This window comes from Myodes glareolus, chromosome 6 (assembly GCF_982192425.1).
Source record: "Myodes glareolus chromosome 6, mMyoGla1.1, whole genome shotgun sequence".
Classification (NCBI taxonomy): Eukaryota; Metazoa; Chordata; class Mammalia; order Rodentia; family Cricetidae; genus Myodes; species Myodes glareolus.
The window spans coordinates 68,828,067-68,853,546 of record NC_142031.1 but is presented as its reverse complement, the minus strand read 5'-3'; the positions used below and the strand labels follow the sequence as shown (position 1 = coordinate 68,853,546).

Below are 25,480 nucleotides of genomic sequence, written 5' to 3'. Positions count from 1 at the left end.
GGTCGCTAGTCGCCACTCTGGCTTCACAGGGCATCCTCCATCAGTCACTGTGCCAGTCCACTTCTGTTTCCTTGCATCAGGAGCCACCCAGTTAAAGGTGACACCCTCACCTTAATTAGACCTCTCAAAGGCCCGCCTCTAGCAGAAACACCTGAAGGTGACCCTTTGCTAGGTGACACTGAGGACAGTAAGGCCAGTGAAAGTCCTCCTGGTTTTCCCAGCTAAGAGGAAGATGGGCCTGACCCCTGACCAGGGGAGCTGGGGAGGTGCCCTGAGGTCATGACTGAAGAATCCAGGTAGACGGGTATTGAGGGGGTACTATTTAATCTACTACAATGGAGCAGGTTACCACACGGAGAGCATTTTAACACCCCGACTCTGCTTTATCATTCATTTGAGCATTACAAAGAAGAGGCAAATTTCTTTAGAATGCGTCCATCCTAAAGCACAGCTCTGTTCACTGTCTGAGTGGGACTAAGGCACTGGGACACCCCAAGACATGCACAGGTGAGGGGAGAGGCAGTTGTAACACAGAAGATGGAGCTTTCTCCAATCGCTGCTGGTTCTAGCATTTCAAGAAGGTCCCCAATGGTGGAAAACAACCCAGGCAGCTGACAAAGCTGTTGCCAGTCCACCAAACCTTCCACTCTGTTCCCTTGAGCTACAGGAATCTTGGGCCCCTCTTACCTACTCCGAGCCGAGTGTTGGGGCTTAGAAATGTTAAATAACAATAATAACAATAACACATCTGCGTGTGACGCTTTCATAGCCGATCTATCATTTTCCTACTTTATTTCGGAGACTTTAAGAACGGTGCCCTTCCTGCACAAAACATCAGGGTGCATTTATATTAAAAAATGAAACTAATTAAAATGTTTGAAAACCATAAACCACCCCACCATAAAACAGCAGCAGCCCTATTCTTTTCCAGTCTAAAAAGATTTTTCTTCCTCATTTTGTGGTCTTCTTGGATGAGAAAACTCCTGGAATGGGAAGGCTGGAGGAAGTATGAGAAATGTTCCCGTGCGAGGCCTCTGGTGAATGCTGGCACCAAGGGACAGTTCCACACTTTGCTGGCACCATAGGTGTGTGTGTGTGTGTGTGTGTGTGTGTGTGTGTGTGTGTGTGTGACCATTGTGCGAAGAGTTTCTATGTGACAAGAGAGGTCATATGTGACAAAACAGAGCAGGTGTAAGCACCTGCGAGGTGAAGATGACTATGAAGACTGCCTGAAAACCTGGAGGGAGCAGGATCCAAGATGGCGGGAGGGAAAATAGGCTGAGCTGAGAGATGAAGACTTGGATGAAGAGCAGCCATAAACTAAAAAGGGTCAAAGCTGGGTCAGGCTGTACCTCAGTACAAGAGGCAGCGGAGGCCGTCCTAAGAACCTGAGAAGGATCATCAGGCTATTGAGGTCTGAATGTTGATTCCTTCCATTTTCTCAGATGGAAGTCTTTATTTTATTTTATTTTTTTGGAATTTTAAACACGAGGTAATATTTGTGTCTCATCTGCAGGCACTACCATCACTGACGTATATTATCTACTTACGGTTGGCCCAGCAACTGGCTAGACTTTCTGCCTGGCATTTCTTGACTATACCTGAACCTCTTAAGAGGCAGTGTTTTTGTCGCCCCCAAGACAAAAGACAAAGCCACAGGATGATGACACAACTAACCAAGGGCAGGAACCCCAGGCGTCTGTGTTCTTCTTGGCACGTCTGCTCCAGATCACTTGTGCAAGAAGCTGCTGTGTGCAGCTGATATCCAGCTGGGAGTGTGTGTGTGTGTGTGTGTGTGTGTGTGCAGGCAGAGGTGAGAGACAAGGCTTGGGGATGTCAGTACAAAACTATTAACTGAGATATAAAGATGGCTGATGGAAGATAGGAAGCCTGGAGACCCTCTATCCCTTTGGTGAGATGCATTGTGCCTGAAGTATGCAGCAGGAGGAGGAACGGAATGGATGATGGAAAACAGACATCGTGGGAGGTGGCCTTTGGAGAGTTAATGGGCATAGTGGGGACAGTGAGAGACAGGGAAGAGTCCAAATGAGATGCTTCTTGAATTACATAGTAGGCTTGACCCCTGAGCCAGGCACATAGTGGGAAATCTAGGTATAGGGTGAGATAGAGACCTTGACTCTGGGCATTTGACATTGGAGGCTTCAGGTAAACATGAGGGAAATTAACTATAAACCAGAATAATATGATTGGTCTGAGTTCAAACCTCATTTCCCACATTTTATGAGCGACAATACCAAGCAAGTTTCTAGGCTTCCCGAGACTCAGTTTCCCAGTGTGAATGGGGGCACTTACCACATGGAATTGTAAGAGTTCAGATAAAATGTGTAAAGCTCTTGACATAGTGCCTGGCTCTGAAAGTGCTTTTAAACAATAAAGATAGAAGAAAACTGTACCACACAACTATAATTCCAACGACTAACATAGAACGGAAGCCAGGACTACTGAGGACATGGGTTCTGGATTTGAGATGTGAAGTGTTGTAGACAGAAGTTTCTCTCTGGCCCAGTCCTGCAGCCATTCAGTTCCAAATAAACACAGAGAGGCTTATACTAATTATAAACTGTTTGACCTATTGCTCAGGTTTATTACTAACTAGCTCTTATAACTTAAATTGGCCTTTTCTTAGAAAGGCATTCTCATCTTACTTCCTCTGCTTCTGGCTGGTGACTGTCTCTCTGCCTTTTCTCTTCCCAGAATTCTCCTAGTCTGATTGCCTCACCTATCTATACTTCATGACTGACTACTGGCCAATCAGCATTTTATTAAACCAATACGAGTGACAAATTTTTACTGTGTACAAGAACATTATCCCACATCAGAATGTGGAAGTGGATAATCTCTCATTTCATGGAACCACAGCAATTGTTTTTGCAAAATGCCTTAGTTTAGGGTTCCTTTAATCAGGGATATGCTATGTGTATTTCAATACAGATGTGACTTGTCAGTAGACAATTGGATGCTCCCACTATGATGTCACAGGGCGAACAAGAGGCAGTCATGGAGTTGCTCAGAAATGAGCCCACCACCCAGGAAAGGCTGGATGTGATTTCAGAAGTGCACAGCTATTTTTTTTAGCAAGGCGAGTGGATTTCCATGACTACACCTTCTTCCCACAATTCAATGTGATCATCCAACACACATTTACTGAGCACATAACAGGCAAATGTGAGGCATGAGCAATTCAAAAACCTGGGAAGACAAGGTCTTTTGTCTCAAGGACCTACGTTCCAGAGGGAGACAGATGAGTGGAGAGGAGAAGGTCACACGATGAAGGCCATGGTCAAAACAACAGAATACAGAGTACGTCTTAGACACCATTGTCAGAGATTTAAATTATTTAAGCACCCCTACAACTCAAATGAAATAGACAGTACAGTGAATTCATTTTATAGAAGAGGAAACCAAACTGGCGAGAGAGCAAATTAACAGGCAAAAGTCGCACAGCAAGGAGGCAGAGGAGTGAGGACTCAGACGTGTGTCATGTGATCAGTCTGGGCTGCTGCCCCATCACTGTGTAGACAGAGGTGTGCTAATTACTTACGCAACTGGTGTGCAGTTGGTATCCCCACTGATGTGATGGGCTAACCAACCGATCCTTTCATGCTGTGTATATAGAAAGCTTGTTGGACCTGGCTGCCTTCCGGGCATCAGCCACCTCCTCCTCCTCCTTTTGTAGCCCTCAGGCATGCCACCAGACGGAAGTCAAAGGGGAAATTGTGGAACAAATAACACAACTAGGTGGAAACTATGTCATTTACTGATGCCCTGATGTTTCAGAGAAGACCCTAGAGTATCTCTTCAGTTCTTGGATCCCCTCGATGAGGCTATCTGAACAGCCAAAGCCAAAGATCGTGGTGGGCATCGACCTGGATCTCCCTCCCCTATTCTCCTCTCAGGTTGGCTATGGGACACCTCTGATCCATGCCATGTTCTTGGATTTGATAATAGAAGATAGAGCCTGACCCCATACAGGGAGTTATGCTTACCTTTTATGGAGCCCTGTGGTAACATCACAGCCTGAGCTAATGTTGAGGATCCCAGTGGAGCATCCCGAGACACTCCAGGCTGCCTTTAAGGCAGAGTCTGTGGGATTGATCAAACACTCAGTCAACAGGTGGTAAGAGCCCTCCGGCTGGAAGAGCAGGGCTGAGGAGTGTACCTGAAAGTGGGCGTTGGCCAGTCAGAGCCCATCCACCAGGGATGGAGTTGCTGGTACATGATTGATAGCCTGGCTTTGTTGGAGCTCGGGTCTTTGTCGCTCAGGGAGCCAGAGGTGGGCATGCGGAGGGAAAGCAGCTGCTGGCTCCGTGATGGTCTCAGAGCCCACCTGGTTGCCAACTGTGAAACTAATGTTGTTTCAGGGATGGGAGACAAGGGACATGGAATATCTGGGCTTCCCAAGATTTGGCAGGAGAAACACGGAGTCTAAGTGTTTGATGTGGCAGTTACTAATTTCTGCTGGGAGGAAGCAAACAAGCATTCCGCAGGGCCTGCAGACCTGCCAGGTGCGCATCTTCCCCGTGGTCCTGTCAGCTCCACAGGCTCCCTCAGCCTGGTGGGGGCCTCAAAAATGGATCATCCCAAATTTTGAGCACCATTTTCTTCCTCAATTATTTACAAGGAACACGACGCGCTGTAATGGAGTCTAATTCATGATGCGTTTTAATGCTTTTATAACACAATATTCTCAACACTCCCCCCTAATCTTAGCGGATGACAAGTTGCCACTATTGAATTCCCATTAATATGAATTACGGGCACAATATATTTCGCCCAATATAATTTCCTCAGCCTAATATTTTGAGGGAATGGAAATCACCCATCACCCCCTCAGCATATTTCTGATGGAGGAGGTGATGGTGGGGGGAAAGGTTGGTTCCTTTGCTAGGGTGGGTGTTAGTAGGTGTGCTGGGTGAAAGATGAGATTCTAGCATCCTATATAATCTTTCCTCCTTCGCTGTCTTCTTTTCAAGGTCAGACTCATCATCAGAACTGGGGAGGATTCCACTCTAAGCAGAGCGGTCCTGCATCTTGACCCCAGAGGCAGGACTTAGATGTGGGGGCTCTCAGTCCTGGCTGCAGAGCTAGGTGGACCCTTGTGACCACATAACTGTGGATATTAAGTGACTTCTCAAAGATTATATAAGGACAGTTACGGCACTGTCCTCCCATAGTTGTGAGGACACGCTGTCAGTGGGCAAAGTCACTGAGAATGGTGGCTAGCTCATGGCAAGCAAGCTCACAGCAGTGTCAGAGAAGATGACAATGGGACAGACTCATGGCACATTTTGGGTCTTGGCTGGTTGACTGATACTCTTAGTTAGTTCCTGAGATGGTTTGTCAGAGCTTGGGGTCAATATGCTCTCACCTCCAGGGAGCCTCTTGAAGCTGGTGAGGTTGTAGTCACCTGCACCCCTGCCACAGTACAGCTGAGGCTCTTGGCGGTGTTAGAGGTATTGACCCTGAGCACAGCCCTTGACGACGCTAGCGCTCTCTCGATCCCTCCCGTTTCAGGGCCTGGCTTTCCTACTGTGCATGGGAACCAAGGGCCTCTTGAGCAGCTATGGTTGGGGAAGAGAAAATGGAGCTCAGTCTCAGTTCCAGGGCAAGTCTGCCCAGGGGTGTGTCTGTGCTCTTGGGTGATGGTGGGCAAGAAACATAGTTTGTCTCCTCTCTCAAGTGAAGGCAATAGCAATGCTATTGAAGATTAGGGTGGGGACGAGAGGAAAGAGTGGGGGCAAAGTGCTAGAAGTGCTGGGAACAAAGCGATTACTGTACAAGTGCTAGAGTAAGACAGGGTCATGTAAAAAGCTGCCTTGAGGCTGGGGGACATGGCTCAGTAGGTAGAGGACTTGCCGCACAGAAGTGAAGACCTGAGTTTGGGATCCCAGAATGCATGGAAGGCGGGACATGACAGCATCACATTTGTAAGCTTAGTTAGCAAATCCTGTGGTGAGATGGCACAGTCCCTGGACGTTCCCAGGCCAGCTAGCCTGGTATACCGAGAACAATAGGCGAACCTGACCTCTATATGGCATGCACATTTACACACACACACACACACACACACACACACACACACACACACGAGAAACAGCTGTAGTGAAGTGAGCAAGTAGAAAAAGCATCTGAAGGAAATGTAAATGTGAAAGGAGAAGGTCGTAATGCCAGGATCCTACATGCTTTGGGAGAGATGGAGGGTGTAAAGAAAAGAGATGCTTCACAGGTATAAAGTTCCTACTGCCAACATCACCTCATCATCTGAACGTGGGTACCAACACTGGGCCAAGATGCTCACCAAGTGGTCCTGCCTTCTCTATCTTCATCATGGGCAGCACCACCATAGTCCTTTGATGAGCAGATAGGTAAAGATGATGTAAAAATCATTCATCATCCCTTGCCCAATGGTAGAGACTCATGAGTGAATAAATGCACAGGTAAGTTCATTCATCCTCCTCTCCAACAGGCACTAAGAGCCTTTCCATGCTGAGCCTCACTTGCAGGATCTTACATTTAGTAAGGAGACAAATGAATATGCATTATGTAGTTATTCTAATAGGACCATAGCAACACTGTTAGGGGAATGAGGGAAATAATAGCAATTTTCCTCGCCACTGATGTGGTCATGCTTAGGCTGTCAGGTGTAGAAAGAATAGAGAATCTGGGCAGACAGGTGAAGGAATTACGACTCTAAGAAGAAGAAGTGGCAAGTGTAAAGTCCCTGGTGCATGAGAGATCTTTGTAGGGTTGAGGCATTGTAGTCTGAGTGTGTGTGTGTGTGTGTGTGTGTGTGTGTGTGTGTGTGTGTTGGGAGATTTTCCTTAGACTGAAACAGATTCTCCCTAAGAAGATGGCAGCAAAACCATGCGATCTGGAAGCAAACTTCCTGCATGTAGCAGTAAGTACTCATGAGTAGGTAATAGGGAGTGAGTGCTCATGGTAGCCACTGCAGTGGTTTTGGTGGCCCTGCTTTAGGTAAGGTCTAGGAGATGGAGGGACCACGAACTGTTCCTTAAGAGTTGCCCTTATGGCAGAGGTGGCTTTCACTCATTTATTTCTTAGCCTATGCACACAAGAGTCCCCGAGGCAAGCTGCACCGTGGGTCTGGTGTCAGGTTTCTGGAATGTTTCATTCCTGTGTGTTGGCTCCATCCTCAGGCTCACAGTATGATGGCAACTACATGTCAAGGCATCACATCCAGAAATGACATGAACCAGAGGAAAGAGTTATTTTTCCTGGGACTCTTTCTTAGGGGCAAGAAAAACTCTCCCAGAAGCCCCCAGGATATATCATTGGCCAGAACTGCGTCACATGACCCTTGCAGACCTCAATAAATGGGCAGGAACAATATCAAATTACATACCTATTTCAGAATCATGGCAGTCCCAACCGCGACTTGAATCTGTTGATCTCAGACCTAGGCTTTAGATGCTGAATCAGAAAGATTTCCATTTAAAGGTAGATGGAGAGAGAACAGACGCTGGGCAGGTGACCAGCAGCATCTGCCACAGACAAGGATGAGGTCTTTTCAGGTCTGGAGTATTTTCTAGTTGGGCTCACCTCTGAGCCTGTCACCATTCCACCCCCAAGTCCTATCTCTCCCACCTGCCAGAGGGCCACTTCTGACCTGAAGTCAGGATTCTTTAGTAGGTCAAGAACTGAGATCACGTTCTGTGCCCGTCTGTTCCTTAGTCAGGTGAACCTCCTTTAGATGCTTTGCCAGACTACATAGACATCAATCAGTGCCACATGTGGCCCAGGGCTAGCTACACATCCTCTTGTTCAAGATGTTAACCCGGAGTGTGGAAGACATTGTAGCCTACCTTTGACAGCCAGTGAGAAACATAGCCAACTTGTGCTCCGAGAACGAAAGACGACAAGGGTAGGAGGACAAGGTGATTGAGTAATCCAAGAAAGACACTCGGAGCCTTAGGAGCAGGTGTGGGTGGCCAATAGGAGAAGTTTTCCAGAGGTGGGTGGCAGCTAGCTGCTAATAGTTGGATTCAGGGTGCAGGGGCAGATTGGCTTCTGCTTCCCACACATGCATCATGCTCCAGCCCTAGCTCTATGGCTTCCTTCTCACGGTGCCATGGCGTACATAGTATTCCCCTTTCTCCAGGAAGCAAAGGAGGGGTGTATGGCACAACAGGATGCCCGGCTCACATGCTTAGACTAGTTCTTAGGGCTCCTTATTTACCAGAGGGAAATGAAGTACTGGCCTGCGGATTCCAGAGAGGTGAATTCACAACACAAGTCAACACACCATGTTTCCTTCACTGAAATGGAGGGGACTTTGGGGGGGCCAGTGGAGCAGAAACGACACTAAGGTGTCAGAAGCCACCCTGGTATTTGTTCCCTGAGTTATTTTTGGCCCCGCAGACAGCTTCCTGTAAAAAATGGGCTGGGCTCTGAAAGTTCATTGGTGATTTGACTGCTTAGATTTTGCAACATAGTTTCCCTATGAAAAAACCCTCTGACAAACGGCGATGAGACTTCCAAGCTAGTACTCCAAAGCCTATTTACCCCATAACGTAGCTAAAGCTCTGTCCTTGTGCAGTGAGGAAAAAAAAAATGTTTAATTTCAACAGGAGTAATTAAATGAAACAGAAAACTGTTATATCTGAGTAAGAAGTAGATTCATGTTGATCTTGCATGATGCTGCTTCCAAGATCCTTGTGAAAGGAGGGGCCCTTTTGAGGCTTTGGGCGGGGACTGTTTCAGATTTATTCCATTAAGGGAAAGAGGCATCAGACTGTCTGAGTCTAGGGTTGAACATTTGTGTCACGATGTTAGCTCTCTTTCCTGATTTCACTCTCTTTCCGAAGTCTGCCTGGGAGAATGTTTCCCTGTGTGGGTTTTCATGGGGACAAGCCCATGAAAGGCATCTCCTGGGGGTGGTTTGCATTTTAATTTAAAGCCATCAGGCTAGTAATGGTGGTGTGTGCCTCTAATTATTAGCACTTGGGCGTCTGAGGTCAGAGAACTGTTTTGAGTTTGAGGCCGATCTGAACCCCACACAGTGAGAGTCAGGTTAGCCTGGGTGTCAGACCGAAACCCTATATCAAAACAAAACAAAACAAAAAATCAAATCAAAACAAACAAATAGCCAAACAAAACAATAACAACAGCAATCCCAAATTGGTAGGTTAGCATCTATCTATCTTTGTACATTTCATGGGTACAACAGTGTCTTTGTCTCTCCAACTCGGGGAGGGGGGTAGTAACAGGGTCAAATATGGCCTTCAGGATAAAGGGCAAAGTCTTGACCCAGTTGTAGGCTCTTGAGTCAAATGCACCTTCAAGGTGTGATCCCCTAGGAGCTAAGGGGACAGCCTCTTTAGCAGCATAGTTCTGTCTCTGAAACCTCTCCACCATTGTTCTGTATACACAGAATGTAACATTGGGATGTCTAAGTTATGAGTATCTCATCCTGATACCCTATCTCAGGCTAGGTGGTTGAAGTCGTAGGTGGATCCTATACTTTCTGCCTGGGGCATAAAAGACTTAACTAGAAGCCGGAGGACAAACCACCCAGCGTAAATAACTGTGCTGGGGACCTGTGGTTATTCCGTGAAAATGATCACCACTCTACCCATCCATGCATGATGCCTGCCTCTAGCAATGTGGTGCTGCCGTCTCTCCCCCTCTCTCCTGGAATCTGGCTTGGGGATGCTACTTGCTTTGACTGATAGGTCTTTAGCGTCATGCTAAGGCTAGAAAAGCACCCGGGCACTGTTCTGTCTTCTTGTTGCTTTTGAAACCCCAAACCACCATGCGAATGAGGCTAAGCCAGCCAGCCAGAAGTCACGCTGAGAAACGAGGTCCCTGGTCCGACTGTCCACAAGCCATAGATGTGGGGAATGAGACAATCTTATCATTGGATCCCAGCTGAGCCAGCCCTGCCTGTATCCTCAGAACTGTGGTGAGATCGAGCCACAAAGTCCAAAGGTCATTGTTGTACAGCAAAACTAACTTGTACACCCTGCTGTCCTGTCCATGGTGTCTTCTTGTGTCTTTCCTTTGTAATCCCTCACAGCCTTTTTTCCTGGCTTATGGTCTATCCCTTAAAAATGTAGTAAAAACACACATTCTTCTCCCTCTTTAGTCAAAAAACTGAAGTTCAAGCCACACAGGTTTGCCCTCTCCCAAAGGCAGCCTGGAAACGAGTGTTTTGGAGAGGTGACATTTCTCATTTCTGGACACACTTGGTGATTGACAGATGGGTTTTAAGTCGATGAAGATACAATCCACACTGTAACTGTGACTTAAGGTGCAGGTGAAAGCCATTAGCTCAGTACTAACACATGCAGGCTGTCTCCCAATGCTTTATCTGACCTGATAATTTATCACAAGGGAAATCAAGAATACTCATTGGTAGATCAAGGCCTGGCCTTCGGGCTGAAAATCACGCACAGTGGGGAAAGGTGCTAGGAGAAGGGTGGGGGTCACTCCTCCAAACCCATCGCTTCACAGCCTTGATTTCTTACATGAGTGAGTGTACAAGAGGCAGGAGAGCTGAGAATGCTCCATCATTGCCAGTCACAGACCCCAGAACCACAAGATAGTAGGGGCTGTGCCTTAGACTCGAGGGTGGTTCCCAGATGCCCCCGGGGACCCCAGGTCATCCTCCTTAGAGGAGCATTCCCTGAGAAGCTGAGGTGAACCTCTGGGCAGATGCATTCTTTATGAGCAGTTTCCAAGTCCGACAGCCTCCAGTGCTCATAAATGTCAACCCCCTTCCCATGTGTATGGTACTCTGTGCACCGATTTCCTAGCCCCTGCAAGCTTTCCCCCAGGCTTCCAACACAGGCTACCGTTGCTGCTTCTTAGCCAGATTTATGTTCAAAGGCTGAGTTCCAAGGGCTGACAGGAATGTCTCAGCCTGAATGCCCCTGACCACAAGGAAAAAGGGGCCTCACATATTTATTTTGCGGGTATCTGTGAGGATTCTCCAGTCTATTCTTTCAGTAGCAGAATTGCATTTTATGAAGCTATCCCTTTTCTGTTTCATCTGTCAAGCAGGTTTGCTGAGAATAATTTAAATTTCATGCAGCAGCAACTTCAGGGCACTGGTGCCCTCCTTCCGTTCTCACAAACAGGCCTGGCATGGAGCCATACCTTCTCCTCAGCAGTGCCCTCCCCAGTGCCCAGACAGCCAGTAGGAGTAGGAGTGTGGTGATGGCCCCGTTCCTCAGTTTCTCCTCCTGCCACATCAGAGGGGAACAGAATAGCTCCTTGAACCTCCAAGCAGCACCACCCGGCTGACTTCCCTCAGAGGAAGAGCTTTGCGGATAGACCCAATTGCTAGGGGTGTGTGTGTGTGTGTAAGTATGTGAGCATACATGCATGTGTGTGCAGATACATGCGGAGGTCAGAGGCTGACATTGGAGGTCAGAGACTGACATCAGAGGTCAGAGGTTGACACTGGAGGTCAAAGGTTGTCCATAGGAGGCCAGAGGTTAATACCAGGTATTTTCCTCAAGCATGCTTCCCCTTAGGTTTTGAGACAGATTCTCTCACCGAACCTGGAGCTCCCTGATTTGGCCAGATTGGCTGGCCAGGAAGACCCAGAGATCCACCTGTCCTTGCCCACCTAGTTCTGAGATATACTGCCATGCCTGGCTTTTTATGTGAGTGCCAGGGACCTACACTCAGAACACAGTAGGTATTTTATCAGCTGCACCATCTTCCTAGCCCTAAAATAAAATATAATTGAGTGCTTACTCAGCAGCACTTATCATTTTAGGGTTTTCTCCACACATTAATTTACATAACCCAAAAGCGAAACACGCTATTATCATTTCCATTTTATAGATACAGAAACTGCAGCCTCACTTGCAAACGGCAGGACTCGGTTTCAGTCTGTCTGACCCAGAAGCTCCCGCCAGCTGTGCAGTGAGAGTTGACATACTCCTTGGCTTACATTTTCCCTTCTGTGACATGAGACCCAAACATGCCCGTTTTCTGTCCTGAAATTCAGAGTTTATGATCACTAAGTGGGCTGGTGATGGCGAAAGCTGCTGTCACCCTCGTGCAATCATGGTTTCCATGGTGAACGGATGCTACTATGCAGCCTGGGGTGGAGAGAACCGGGTCCCAGGCTGGTTCTGTCTTAGGAAGTAGTTACGCTTTCTCTGAGAGTCACTATTCAGAGCTACAAAAATGGGGCTGGCTGGGTGGTCTCCAAGAAAGCTTGCCTTAGGTGCCGGCAACTCACATTCTGGAGGTTGGAGAGCAATGGGTATGTGTTGGGGAGTGGGAGGATTTAGTCTTCTAGACCCTCCTGGTCATCTATCTTAGTATCCCAAGAGTCCACACTTGCTTACTCAACTGGTCTTTCATCAAAATATGCAGGAATTCTTTAGGCCATGGACAACTGAAGACACAGAAAACTCAAATCAGGCCTGGAGGTGTCACGACAAAAAGAATTGTCATCACCTTGTTACCAGTCTCTGGGAGCATAAACGCCTTTCCAGACAAGAGCCCAGACACTCAGTCCTGGCAGAGCAAGGACTAGCACTGAACATCTGGCACGGAGAGTGGCAGGGATGCCCTGAATACCAGTGCAAGGGATGTTTCCAAAGGCCCGAGAGCTGTCCCTTGTCTCTAAGTAAGCTTGTGTTCCTAGGAGTGGTCCTGGCCCATGAGGAATGACACCGGTCCACTTCACCGAGAGCCAGGTCAGTGACTTCAAGCAGCCTAACACACTCAGGACAGCAGGAACTCAGTCCTGCTTCTGATTCTGTCATCGTTCCTTCCTTCCCTCGCCTTCTGCGAGGTGGCATCTATACTTCCCTTTGAGGAATGAGCCTTCTGGGCTGATGAAAAGGCTTTCAGATCCCCTGCCTCAGTCACCTGCTTGCCAGGTGTGCTGATTCAGCTTCAGTTGGGATCTGAGAAGCCATCCCCATCCATCATCTCTTCCCTCTCTCTTCCCCTGCTGGCTCCAGTCTTACTTCCAGGTCCTCTTGAATCCCAACCATTCAAGCAATTCCCTTCCCCACTTGCTCAGGGCTCCAGCCTCTGTGCTTTCTCCCTCCTCTTTCTCCTGGGTGGTGACAGAAAGGAACACCTCTCCTCACAGTAGGACAGCCTCGTTCATCCGGGGCCGCTGCCTGTTGACAGCGGTGCCTAGAGGATGCACCACCAGACAGTGCCTGTTCTGTTCTGAGCATCTCATGGAACTCCATGCATGCAGCCCTCATAGTAAGTCTGGTAACCAGGGAATACCACCCAACCCTAGAACTGAGGCCCAGAGGGATCAGACGGTTTGATCAGCATCACTCAGCAAGAGGTGAACTGGAATTAAAATTTGGACAGTTTCTAAAGCCTAGCTTTATCTACTCCATGAATTCACCACCACCGACAACTTCAACAGCGGAGTGACTGGCTCATACGACCACACAATCATTTATATACTGACCCATGGTTTCCCCAACAGCAAGAGCCTCTCCTCAGGGGCGGCTTGGTGAAGAACTGGCTGGTTGACCAGGGAAACGGCTGACAGACACCTGGGTTTAGCCTGGGTGTCCACTGATGTAATCTTGGCATGGGGTAAACACACAGGCGAGAAGACAGGCATCTGAGCCAGCGGCGGCAAGTCTGCAGTGACAGGAGGCACCATTGCCAACACCAGCAGTTCTTAACCTTCCTAACGCTGCGATCTTCTAATGCAGCTCCTCACATTGCAGTGACCCTTCAACCATAAAATTATTTCCATTGCTACTTCGAAACTGTAATTTTTCTACTGTTATGAATCATAATGCAAACCTCTAGGATATCTGGTATGGGACCCTGGCGAAAGGGTGGGTGTTTGTGACACACAGGTTAAGAACAGCTGGCCTACATCTAAGACCAGTGCCCTCAATCGAGACCACCACGGGCAGTCCTCTTGCTCCTTTCCCACCCCGTCCCTGCATACAATTCTCTAGCAACCCAAAGACCTCAGCCCTTAACCAGATCCAAACCCAACCCTGTGGGTATGAAACTGGGCAGAAATGCTTGCACAGCAGCAATGGCATCTAGTCTCTATGCTGTCAGATGCCATGGGGCTGACCATCCTGGCAGGCCTGAACTTCCGCCCTGTCTCCAACCATGAGTGGGCCATTGGCTCGGTCCCTGTCCCATCTGTTGTTTCCTGTCTGCCGCTGTTCTCTCTCCCTCCCATGGGGTTGTGCTTTGGGGTCTGGCTAGTGAGGAGGGTTAGTGAGTAGTGAGCTATTTTGGAGCAGATCAGGTGCCACGTGTCCAGGGCAGGGGCGGGACATCCCATTAGAGAGCTAAAAGCACTGTGTTTCACCTGGCAGAACCCTGAGATACATGCTCAGAAGCATTTAGTCCTGACTTTAAGGGCTGGAAGTCATCAAGCATGTCCGCAGGTCCAGCATCTCTTTCACCTGGAGTCCTGGCTCTTGGCTCCAGAGGCCGCCAGTCTCCAGATGGTGAACAGCTGGCCTTGAAGACTGTCTGCCAGATGTGGCCAGCAGGGCTGGCTGGCAGCAGGCTATCCTGGACAGAGGTCACCAATTCAGAATGGCCAGGGCCTGGTGCCCAGGACAGGAATGTGTTTGGCTAGCCCGGGGAAGTGTGCCCAAATAACCTCCCGACTCTGCTCCTATCTGGTATTATTTCCCTCCCTGCCTTGGTGGGGTGGTGTTTTCATAACAGGAAAATAAAATCAATAAGACACTGCAGCAAGATGTCAGCGTGCTGCAAGCTGGCCTCCAATAGCTCCATTGTCTCGGGTCTCCGCCGGCCTCTGCAGCCAGCAGCGCTGTTATTAATGGGAAGCAGGGCTGAAAGGGAGTTTTGAAAATCGTAGAGACAAAGGCACCGAGCACCTGGAGAGCATCGTCCACCACCACAGCTACCTCACAATGGCCAGCCTGGGGCTTCCCGCCTTTAATTTCTCCTGCAACCTTTATGAAAGCAGGAAAAGAAAAGTGCACACACACACACACACACGCACACACACACACACACGCAGCACACACATACACACCCACAGGCACACATGCAGGCCCCGAGAGGGCTCCTGGGAAGTGGTTCTGAATGGCTGGCAGAGGCAAAGATGGCCTGCAGAGCCTCTGCTTGGCCAAGGGGGATGACGGGACGAATGTGTTTCTTGCCTTGGCCATCAGCTATTCCTCTGTGGCCCAGTCTGCCTGACGGGCTCTGCACAGCATGCAAGGGGGGGGCTTCAGAGCCCCTCCGTTCAGTCCAAAGCAAGTCAACTAGAGCCTTGGCGACCTCAATTTCCACATTCCGTTTGACACACACTGGCTTTTGCCACCATTCCTGAGGTTTCTGGAACCGTCTCTTGCTCAAATAGGTGGAGTGATCAGGAGCTAGCACCCCGCAGGCATGAGTTCTGGGTCCTCAGAGGACGTGCTGTAACTAGTATGTCTGGGGGCCCTCAGCAATGAGGCAGGCTTGAGTACACACTGACCTTACAGGGTTGTTGTGAGGCTCATGGGGACTGTAGACATGAGAATCCCCACCGTGGTGATGGATCAGCAATGGGCTCTCGACCCTGGGTGGCTAGTATAGCAACTCCAGCCACTGATGTCCTGCACGGGGGACTTACATGTTTTTAGTCCTCCTATTTAGGGAAATGAGTATTGCCAAGTTGGCAAGGCTCTTATATCGCTCATTCAGTAGCGTTCAATCAGTACGTGTGTAGCATCAGCATCTGCTGGTCTTCCACCAAGCTAGTTACATATAGAAATGTCTGGTAAATGAGGTCGTTTTAACCTTCAGAAACCATGGCCATGCCTTTCATGGAGGCTGTGACCCTGGTGACACCAAGCAGGGAGTAAGGCTTCCTCCGTGCTGACCTGGGCTTGACTTGGTGCTTGGCTCCTACCCAGAAAGGATAGCAGGTCTTACCTTGGTGGTGACTGCGGAGGCCGAGCTGGCCACGAGACTGGTGATGGCTTCATTGCTGCCCGTCGTGCAGGGAGCAGGAGCTGTGGCGGGTGTGGGTAGCCGGGAGGGCACCACGGGCAGTGGTAGGAGGCCTGGTCGTGCGCTGAGACTGCTGGGTGTGCCGCCGCCAGCACCGGAGGTGACACTGCAGACACTGGTGGCCCCGTGGGTCCCATTGACACTCCACTCACGGCGGTCCCAACCTACACGGTAATCTCTTTCGAAGCGGCTATGGTGCCTGGACATCTCGGTGGGCCGTGGCAGTTTCTCACAGGGAACCAGAGCCCGGACCTGTCAGCACAGAACACAGGAGGGCCGTTTAAGCTAAGAGTAGCTCTGCCTGGCCAGGGAGGCGGCCACCACCAGCAGCTTATGTTCTGCCTCTGCTCTGGGTTCACTAACGGGTTTTCAAATACTAGCCAATCTCAGAGTTTGGGTAAATCCTCCATCATTTATCAGTCCCACTTCTCAGATGTGCAGAATTGATTGTTCAGGGGCACACGGCGGAAGGCAATGGGCAGGATTTGAACACGGTTACTGTCAAGACGTCATTTTTAATTCTGCCATAACACCCTGCCCTGAGCAACATGAAGTATACATCTTAATTATGGCAGGGAAACATCGCCTCCTAACCCTACGGGGATAGAGGACCTCTGACTGCGTACCTGCCAAGCACAGGTCACACGACCCACGTGTGTGCTCTCTTTAGCGTAGTCACAGCCTTGACTGAAAATCTCTTTTGTCCCGTACAGTACCTGTGAGGCAACAGTGCATGGTCAGCCCTCTATTTACAGACAAGGAGACGCACAGAGAGCAAGGGATCCCCGTGAGGGAAGGGAACTAAAAGGGGGAAAAGGTCACTATGTCTCTAAAAGATGTCAGCTTCCAGGGGTCACGTCCTCCCTGAAAATCCCAACCCTATGATTCAGAGCTATGCTTCTGGGACCTCGGTACTATGGCCTCTATTCCCTGCATCTCCCACACGGCTTCCTGAGTATATGAACAGAAGGCCTTTCAGGGTTGTCATGGAGACTAGACGCACCATGGGACGGGAAGGGCCCTCTGAGTCACCAAGGACTGTGTTTTGCTCAGTATCACTATGATAGTGCTGGCTCCTACCCAGGCAAGGACTAGCTACTCCAGTCAGGAAAGAGACAAGACTGTAGGTGGTGACGAGGATGAAGGGGAAAGAGCATGGCTGTGCCAGGGCAGAGATAAGTGGCTGATGGTGAGGGATGCCCTGCACTCCACACCCACAGTCAGGGTTGTGCCTAAGGACTCACTGCACTTTGGTCCTATTCCATTTTCCATCCACTTCCAGTCTAGGTTATGGGCTCCTATCTTCCATCCTGCCAGCCCGGTTCTGAAGTTGCTGGCTACTAGACAAGGCATTTATTTTTAAAATGTCTATAAAACCCGAGCCTCCTCTGGTCTTTGCATATCTGCCTTCATTGTCCAGGACTTGTGCGTGGGAGCCAGAGCCTGTACCCCGTCTAGGAAACCTGCTACCATGCTCTGCTTCTGTGGTGTCCCAGCTCTGGGAGCCATTCTGTTAGGTGCACAGAATAGACTAAAGGCAGCCTGGGCTGAACCTGTCCCCACAAGTGGCAGAGCTAATAGGTACCATTGGAGATGGATGTTGGTTCCCTGTTCAGTGTGTCATTGTGCGTCCAGATTCATAAAATGCCACAAGAATTCATTTAAAATAGCGACTTAGTATTCCACATTGAAAAAAAATTGTTCCCTCTACGTCTTTGGCCATCCCTCACATTTTCCGATGGAGGCGGTCTAAACTTAGTTTGACTTTTTTGATTCCTGCTTGCCCTGGAACCTGGTCCCATGTGGCCCCTGATGTGTACCACTCCAGAGGAACTTGCTCTTGCTGAGGTCACAGATGACCTATTTAAAACCTAGGCACAGTCATGCCATTATCCCTTCGGAATATGAGGAAAATATTTCCTCCTCATTATTATTCCTTCATATGATGCACCCGCCTTTCTCTTTCTGGGTTCACCCCTGCTTCCCCACTGTTGAATCTGGCTCCCCTTGGATGATCCCACTCAGCAGCTCCCCCTAATCCATGTCACTGAAAGCGACTTTTCCAGGGGTGTCCCTCCTAAGTATATCGCTACTTTCCTCTAGCCTGCCCGGTGCCACCTGTCCGCACTTCAGGTTCCTAAATGCCACAGGTCCCCAAATGAGCTTATTATTCCTCGGCCATTCTCAGGAATGTCCTGCCTCAGAGACAGCCACCACCACAGTGCAGGGCGGGTATCTGAGATCCTATTACCCCATGGGCTGTCAAATCTGCCCCCCTCTGCTGGCCATTCCCTCTATGCAATCATTCCATGTTAACTGTATCAGCCTGACTTCCTACACCTAATCCTGCCTTCCTACCCACTGTATTATTTTGAGATAGGGTCTCCCTATGCTGCCCAGGCAAGCCTAGTACTCTCTGTAGCTCAGGCTGGCCTAGAATTCTATGTAGCCTAGGCTGACTTCAATCTTGCCTGCTCTTTTCTACCTAGCTATTTTTTCCCCCAAGACAGGGTTTCTCTGTGTATCTCTAGCCACCCTGGAACTCACTCTGTAGACCAGGCTGGCCTTGAACTCACAGAGATCCGTCTACCTTTATCTCACTGAGTGTTGGAATTAAAGGCTGATGGTACACCCTGCCTTTCATCCTAACACTCAGGGAGGCAGAGGCAGGAAGATCTGTGTGAGTTCAAGGCCAGTCTGGTCTACAAGAGCTAGTTCCAGGACAGGCTCCAAAGCTAAAGAGAAACCTTGTCTTGAAAAACCAAAAAAAAGCATGTGCCACCACCGCCTGGCCACCCAACTGTTTTAAAAGCACAAATCCAGTCATTATTCTCCCCGTTTCCATGCATAGAGCCCATCCTTTTGGATAAAGCTCCAACTCTCCCTGAAGTCCCAGAAGACACTGGAGACTTTGGACTGGCCCATTGTTCTAGCACCTTTCCTCATTCCCCATGCAGAGGCAACGCCCACTCATCCATCATGCAGGGCCTGCCATGGAACCATCCGTAGCACTTACTATTTTGTAATCGAACATTTCCACATAGGACAGACACATCTGTGTGAAAGGGGAGCTCTCAGACATCAATCCTCGAGTCTCCTGACTGGCAATTTGGAGGCACTAAGTTAAAAAAAAAATGGCCTACCTTGTCAGCAAGTAGGACTTGAGCCTCCAAGCGGAGTTCTGGAAGATGAATCTACATTTTGAGGGTGTACTAGGCCTCATAGCTTGGGCTCTTGTCTCTCCATTTTGTCAAGCAAGGCAGAGCTCTATCAGTGGCCACGGTCTTGGCATAGCGCTTCCCTACGCTGGGTCTAGGGTGGGCAGAGACTATGTTATGTAACTACGACACAATGTCCTCTGCTCTCATCCTAATCACCTAGGAATAGCTCTCCCAGATACCCTGACAGTGTGTTAGGACCATTCATCTTTCTCCGGCAGACGAAAAGACTGGGTAGTTAATAGGATGCTCTCCAGACCCTGTCCTGTAAAAGTGTATCTTCTTTTGGACTAGTAAGATGGCTCCTTGGGTAAAGGAACTTGCTGCCAAGTCTCATGACCTGGACTCAATCTCTGGGTCTCACTTGGTGGGAGGCGAGAAATGACTCCTAAAAGTATCCTCTGTCCCCCACACGTGTACCATGGCACGTGTGAGCATTTGTAAGCCTGTGTGCGAGCTTGTGCACACAAACACAAGAAAGTGTGATAAGAACTTTGACGGTATCTTCTTTTAAAAATGTGAGTGTGTACACGCTCAAGTGGGTGAGTGGGTGCATGAGTGAGCGCTCATGCAAGTGTGTGCACACGCATATGGCAGTTAAAAAGATTAGCTCTCACTTCATCTTCAGGATTGTCATCCACTTCTTTTGAGGTAGGGTCTGTCGCCAGGCTGAAGCCCACCACGAGGCTACACTGGGCTGGGCAACAAGCGAACGTCTGCCTCTCTCGCATTGGTATTACAAAGGAGCACCAGCACACTCAGCAGGACTGAACTCAGGTCTTCTGCTGCAAGATGAGCGCTTATACCAACTGAGATATCTCCTCCGCTCCCAGCCCCAAATATTGCCTATGACTCCATGGTTCCCTCCGCCACCTGGCAACCTTAGAAGTCACACCTTCAAGATGGTGCAGCTGTTCCCTAGCAGAGGCTGCCCCACCTGCGCCAGGCTTCACAGGATTGGGACATAAATCTATATCACATTCAGATACTTAAGAGTGGCAGTCTACCTGTTACGCCAGCAGAACGTCACCTAGCCTGACTATTACACTCAGTCAACCCCTGCATTTCCAGATAACAACGCAGCCTCATCTAACACAGAAGTAATTTCTTCTCAGGCGGCAGTGAGGCTCAGGGACGTCAGGACCCCTGCACCAAGATGTGTCTGAAAGCTGCTGAGAACTCGGGGTCGGGTCAAAGGGATCTTGTTGGATGTAGCTGCTCACCTCAGGGACCATGTGCAAGGCCCCACAGTTCCAGTGTGGAAGAGAAAAACAAAACCCAACAATGCACAGCCCCTTACCACCTCCAGCCTTTTGCCACCTCTTCCAGTCTCCTTCAAATGCCAGGGAGGAGGTGGCAACTCAGGCAGCTGGAGGCCACACAATCTGGTTTCGGTCTCATTAAGTGTATTCAAAACAAAGGTCAACTATTTGCATGCAAGCACTTGGGTCAGACCTCATTCCTCAGTTTAATTTCCCCTTTCAAACGAATGAAAGAAACGCATTGCAGCTTACTCCAAGCCAGTCGGCAGAGTGCCAGCTCCAGAGGTGGCAACGTAAGTATTTCCTGCTGGGCACGGAGCCAGCGTGTGTCAGAGGTCTCCTGTGCACATACACGTGTGCCTATATGGTACTGCAGGAGGCACAGGAAGTACCCGTGTGGAGGATGGAGGCCCTGAATGGATACGGTGCCTAAGATCAGACTGGTTAAGCAATTCCAGACAAAACACAGAAAAATGCTTCCTTGTTGAGGGCGTGCCCTTTCCTGGCAGGCAGCCTGGGCACTGGTGGAACTTGGCACAGGGCCCTGCACCAAAAAACAAGGTTATGAGCAGCCACCACCTTGCCTTTGGTGTGGAGGGGACAGTTGACAAGAGAATCCAGGTCTTACACCTGGGTGAAGGAGTGACTTGCCAGAACCTGTTTTTGTGTGACACACATGTGTCAGAACCTGTTTGTGTGATACACATGTGTGCTGAAAAGGCTCTGAGGCCGAGAGTGGTAGGTTCACACCTGTAATTCTAGCAGTGGAGAGGCTGAGGTGGGATTATCGCTAGGGGTTTGAGTCTAGCCTGGGCTACATAAGGAATTAAAGGCCAGCCAGGGCTACAGACTGAGAGCTTATCTTGAAGGGAAAGAACAGAAAAACAGCAAAGAGTTAAAGAGTTGGAGAAGGAGGGTCACACTGCGGTCCAGGTCATGCCCCAGGTTGATTCTGGAAGCTCAGAGACATTTGACACACACGACTTGGCTCGGGATCTTGTTTGCAGTAAAAACTCTTTCCCCAGCAAAGTCCTGTCTTTGAATTATCCCAGGGATGCTGAGCCAGGAGAGGAGGGAAGACGACCAGAGTCTTCATGAGGTGAGACATAGAGGGGACCCCCCTTCCCACTTGACTTCAGCTTCACATTTATAGAGACTACTGCTGCCGAGCAAGCACGCCCCTCCGTGAATTCGCCTGCATATCTTCACGGCAGCCCACGTGTGGACACCCACTGGCTGCTTCCCAGTACCAGGTCTGGCTCGGGGCTCAGAGCCCAGGCTCTACACACAGTTCAGAAAGCTGGGACAGACAGTTTTCCACTCTCTTTTTAAATCCTCCCTTCTTCCCCAGGAAGAGGACTTTGGTAGCATCACAGTAAATAGGAAGAAGTGTTGCTCTGAAAACTTAGTCACTGCTAGCAACCCAGCCTCTAGTCTATCATTTCCTGTGTTACTGCGTCTCACAGAGAAACATACCAAATGCAAGGGCATGTTCCAAAGGTAGAGCCACATCAGAGCTACCAGGTCTTAGGAAAATGAGAATGAAAATGCAGATACCTCCGCCCCGCCCTGTCCCCCCCCCCCAACCATGAGTCAGGCAATCCCTGAGAAGTACAAAGGCTACTCTTGAGGTATCATTAGCATTAAGTCTCCCATGGCAAGGGCCTTTTCGCTTCCATTGATCATTCACTGGAGAGGGCAAAGGACTGTTCTGCTTCTTTGGGCAAGTGTGCTACTTGACTTGGTGGCTCTATGAGTCTCCTTCCTTCCAGGCTCCCCATTCACTGGGAGTGGACGGAAACTGACAGGCGGAACTAAGTGTTCACTGTGATCAATACAACCAGAACCCGAAGCACCTGAAACGCACAGTAATGGAGGAGAGGCTCTGTGGCTTTCCTCTGCAGGAGACAGCCGGTGGGTATCATTAAGGACCAAACTGAGAAAACTAAGTAACCCCAGTCCCTGTCAGGCCACCTCCCCACATCTTCCCCTATCACCTGTCCCTGGGACCCCTCATATCCCTGCTGCTCTCCATTAGAAAAACAGGCCTTTCCCCTGGACTGTCAATGAGGCGAATTGAGGCATGCACCCCATGAGCCTCTGCGTGTATAGGAAAGCCCACCAGTGAGGGACATCACAGCCACAGTCTGCTACACACAATAGGTCTATAGCCTCAAGGACAGCAAGAACTGGAAGGCTTTGCCAGAGTTCCCAGGAAACTGCCAGTCTGGAGGCTGAGTGGATGCCTGCCATCTGCAATTGCACACCTCCTGTGCTAGGTAGACAGCTGGGGCTCCTCAGGGCAGCCCCACCCAGGGCCACAGGGCAGTAACGGATTGCGAGCAGGAGGACGGTTATCCCCAGCTAAAGTCCATGAGGTCAGGGATAGTGTGACTAGTCCCCGGGCCTGCCTTGATGGATGTAGTTCTCCCCGTAGCTCAGGGAGAACCAAGACAGCTCTGAGAAGGCCTGGGAGCCTGCGGATGGACATCAGAGGGCAATCAGTTGACATCAATACTCAGCTCTGGTACCCAGCCATGCCTCTTGTTTCTTAGCAGCTGTTGGCCGGGCTCCGCCTCCTGGACACTTGTTAGACACTTGCTAGATACCAGATCAGCAGCTCTGCTACACAGATTTGCCTGGAAAGACTTCATCATGAATAATTCATCGGTAAATAATTAAGGATTGCCATGTGTCATAGTGTGTGTGTGTGTGTGTGTGTGTGTGTGTGTATTGCCCATGGAGGGCTGGAGCCCACAGAGTAGTAGCTCTTGAGTTCTGGACACTAGCCCCTGAAAATCCTGTTCAGGACCAGCATGCTGTGTCTACCTGAATACACAAGCAGGATAGCTGTGGTCTGTGTCCAGTGGCTCACTGTGTTTTCTGGATGTCAGCGCTGGCCCTCACATATTAACATTCGTGGTGTGTACACACCGCACACAGGATCACAGGTGGCTAATGACCCTTTCCTCATTCTTATCATTAAGACACGCCGAAGGAGTGGGCTGCCGGCTGCGAGAGCCCTGAAGGCGTGATTAATCCACAGAAGGCAGGGGAGCCCTTGCTGCCTCCAGACTCGGGGAGCCGGGGTGGCTGGCTGAGGAAGGAGCCATGGACGTCCGGCCCGATTGGAAAATGGATGATTGCCTCATTTGGGGAAGACGTGCTGCCAAGTCAATTGGAACAGCCTGTGCCCGTCTTTATTATTTTCGCTTTCCTCTCTGCATCTTTTCGTTTTTCTTCTGGAACAAAACATTATACAGAAGCCAGAACACCATCTTGGCGAAAGCAGCACAAAGGAATTCTCTGGGTGTCTTGCGAGGAGCCAGCTTGGCCGTGACTTGGTGTGGATGTTGCTGGGAGCTGAGGATGCCCCCGGAAAATGCCCCCGTACTTCCTAGAAGTATAGGTGATGCGATCGGGACAGACCCCCCCCCCCACCCAGTAACTAGATTCACTTCCGCCTGAGGCTGGGGTGAGCCTCACGTTGCCCCTTCCTGCTTCCTCTGGCCAGCCCTCTGATCACGGCCAGAGTCCAGACTACCAGGGACGGACTGGCAAGCCCAACTCCCCACAAGTTCTGGTCCCATCCATAAGGTCAGGGCTGTCTTGCTCCTTTTGCTTCCTTCACCATGGCTCACATGGCTGGGCATCCATGGGCAGGGACCAGAGAGGCCAGACTAAACAAGTGTTCTTTAGCATGGAGCACCAGAGAGGGTAGGGACAAGGTTTAGAGATGAGGGGGGGCAGCTAATGCCTTGCTCTTGGGGCTCACCTTCACTTACAGAACCTGGATAGAGGCAACCCCAGATTCTATCTCATGTGCAAGGCTCCAGTCCGGGCCCTATACTCCACACCAAGGTTGATGTGGTCCCCAGGGAGAGCAGCTGTCAGGGCCTCTAACATGGACACGAGTCATGGGGGTCGTGTGTAGACACCCGCCCGGGACAGGTGCCATTTTCAAATCCTCAGAAGCCAACACAATCTAGATGACTACACACTGGCACCTGAGGGGCAAGAAATCTGAAGGGCAGCGACCTCTTTAGTTCTTTTACTGAAAATAGCAAAGCCCCAGGCAAACCAAATATGGTATTGCTGTCCTATATCACCTCTGTTCTAAGAGATCTTTTCTTTCACTGTACCTCGTCCAGCTAAGAGGGACCAGTGTGACACTCCCTGCCCCCCGGACAGGCCTCACCCACTAAAAGCTATATGGAGAGCGACTGGCTGGGCACTCAGTCTTGCCCTACAGTTTAGTATCCGGAAGGTCCCAGCAGACTACAGGGTCTAAACTTAGCTAAGCAACCTCCCTTAGACCCCTGAGCGTGAAGTGGGGCCAGAGGCCTGGGGAACAAGGGAAGCCAGGGATAACACAAATCCACTTAGAAACGAGAGCCATGCCCCGTGACCTCCGTGTCTACTCCAGGAACCCAGAGCACAAATCTCTGTAATACAGAGCTTCAGAGTATCGTCTCGTTATCTAGAAGCAGTAAGAGTCTGTATTCCCCAACACCAGCAAAGCCTCCAGCATCTCTCTGACCCCCAGCTCATCTGGTGAACCGAGAGCTCTCTTAGTAGCAGGTGGCAGGTGAGGCAGGCTCCAGAGCCCTATGTAAATGCTCAATGGGTTACGACAGCAGTAGCCTGGCCTTATGGGACCACATCTCTGGCCCTTCTACAAAAGGCTGTTATTCTTTTAAATTGTCATATGAGTTCTGGCTGACATTCAAGGAGATACAGATATCTAACGTATGCAACTTGACGTGATTGGAGATAAATGTGTACCCCAGAAACCATCAAGATGTCACAGCTACCCTGGCCACAAAAGTGGTCAACACCTTCAGAAGCCCACTCTGTCTGCTCACCTTCTCTTCCTTTTGTGCCAAGCGCATGTAAATCAGGAGGGGCTGGTCAAAGACTACCAAGATCTCAGGTATAAGATGTGACAATCCCCTCGGTTCTATAAGTTGTGACAAACCACAGGACATTTGCACTGTCTTCTGCAGGAACTTG

General features: G+C 49.7%; 1 protein-coding gene across 1 annotated transcript in view; it reads right to left on the bottom strand.

Annotated features, from left to right (window-relative positions):
• Window positions 1–25,480, bottom strand: part of Klhl29 (kelch like family member 29) — a 297,008-nt gene that overhangs the window by 114,520 nt on the left and 157,008 nt on the right. The window contains exon 3 of the mRNA XM_048439662.3: window positions 15,910–16,239. Within this exon, the coding sequence (XP_048295619.1) occupies window positions 15,910–16,194 (285 nt within the window). The 5' untranslated portion in view covers window positions 16,195–16,239. The remainder of the gene's footprint in view (window positions 1–15,909; window positions 16,240–25,480) is intronic.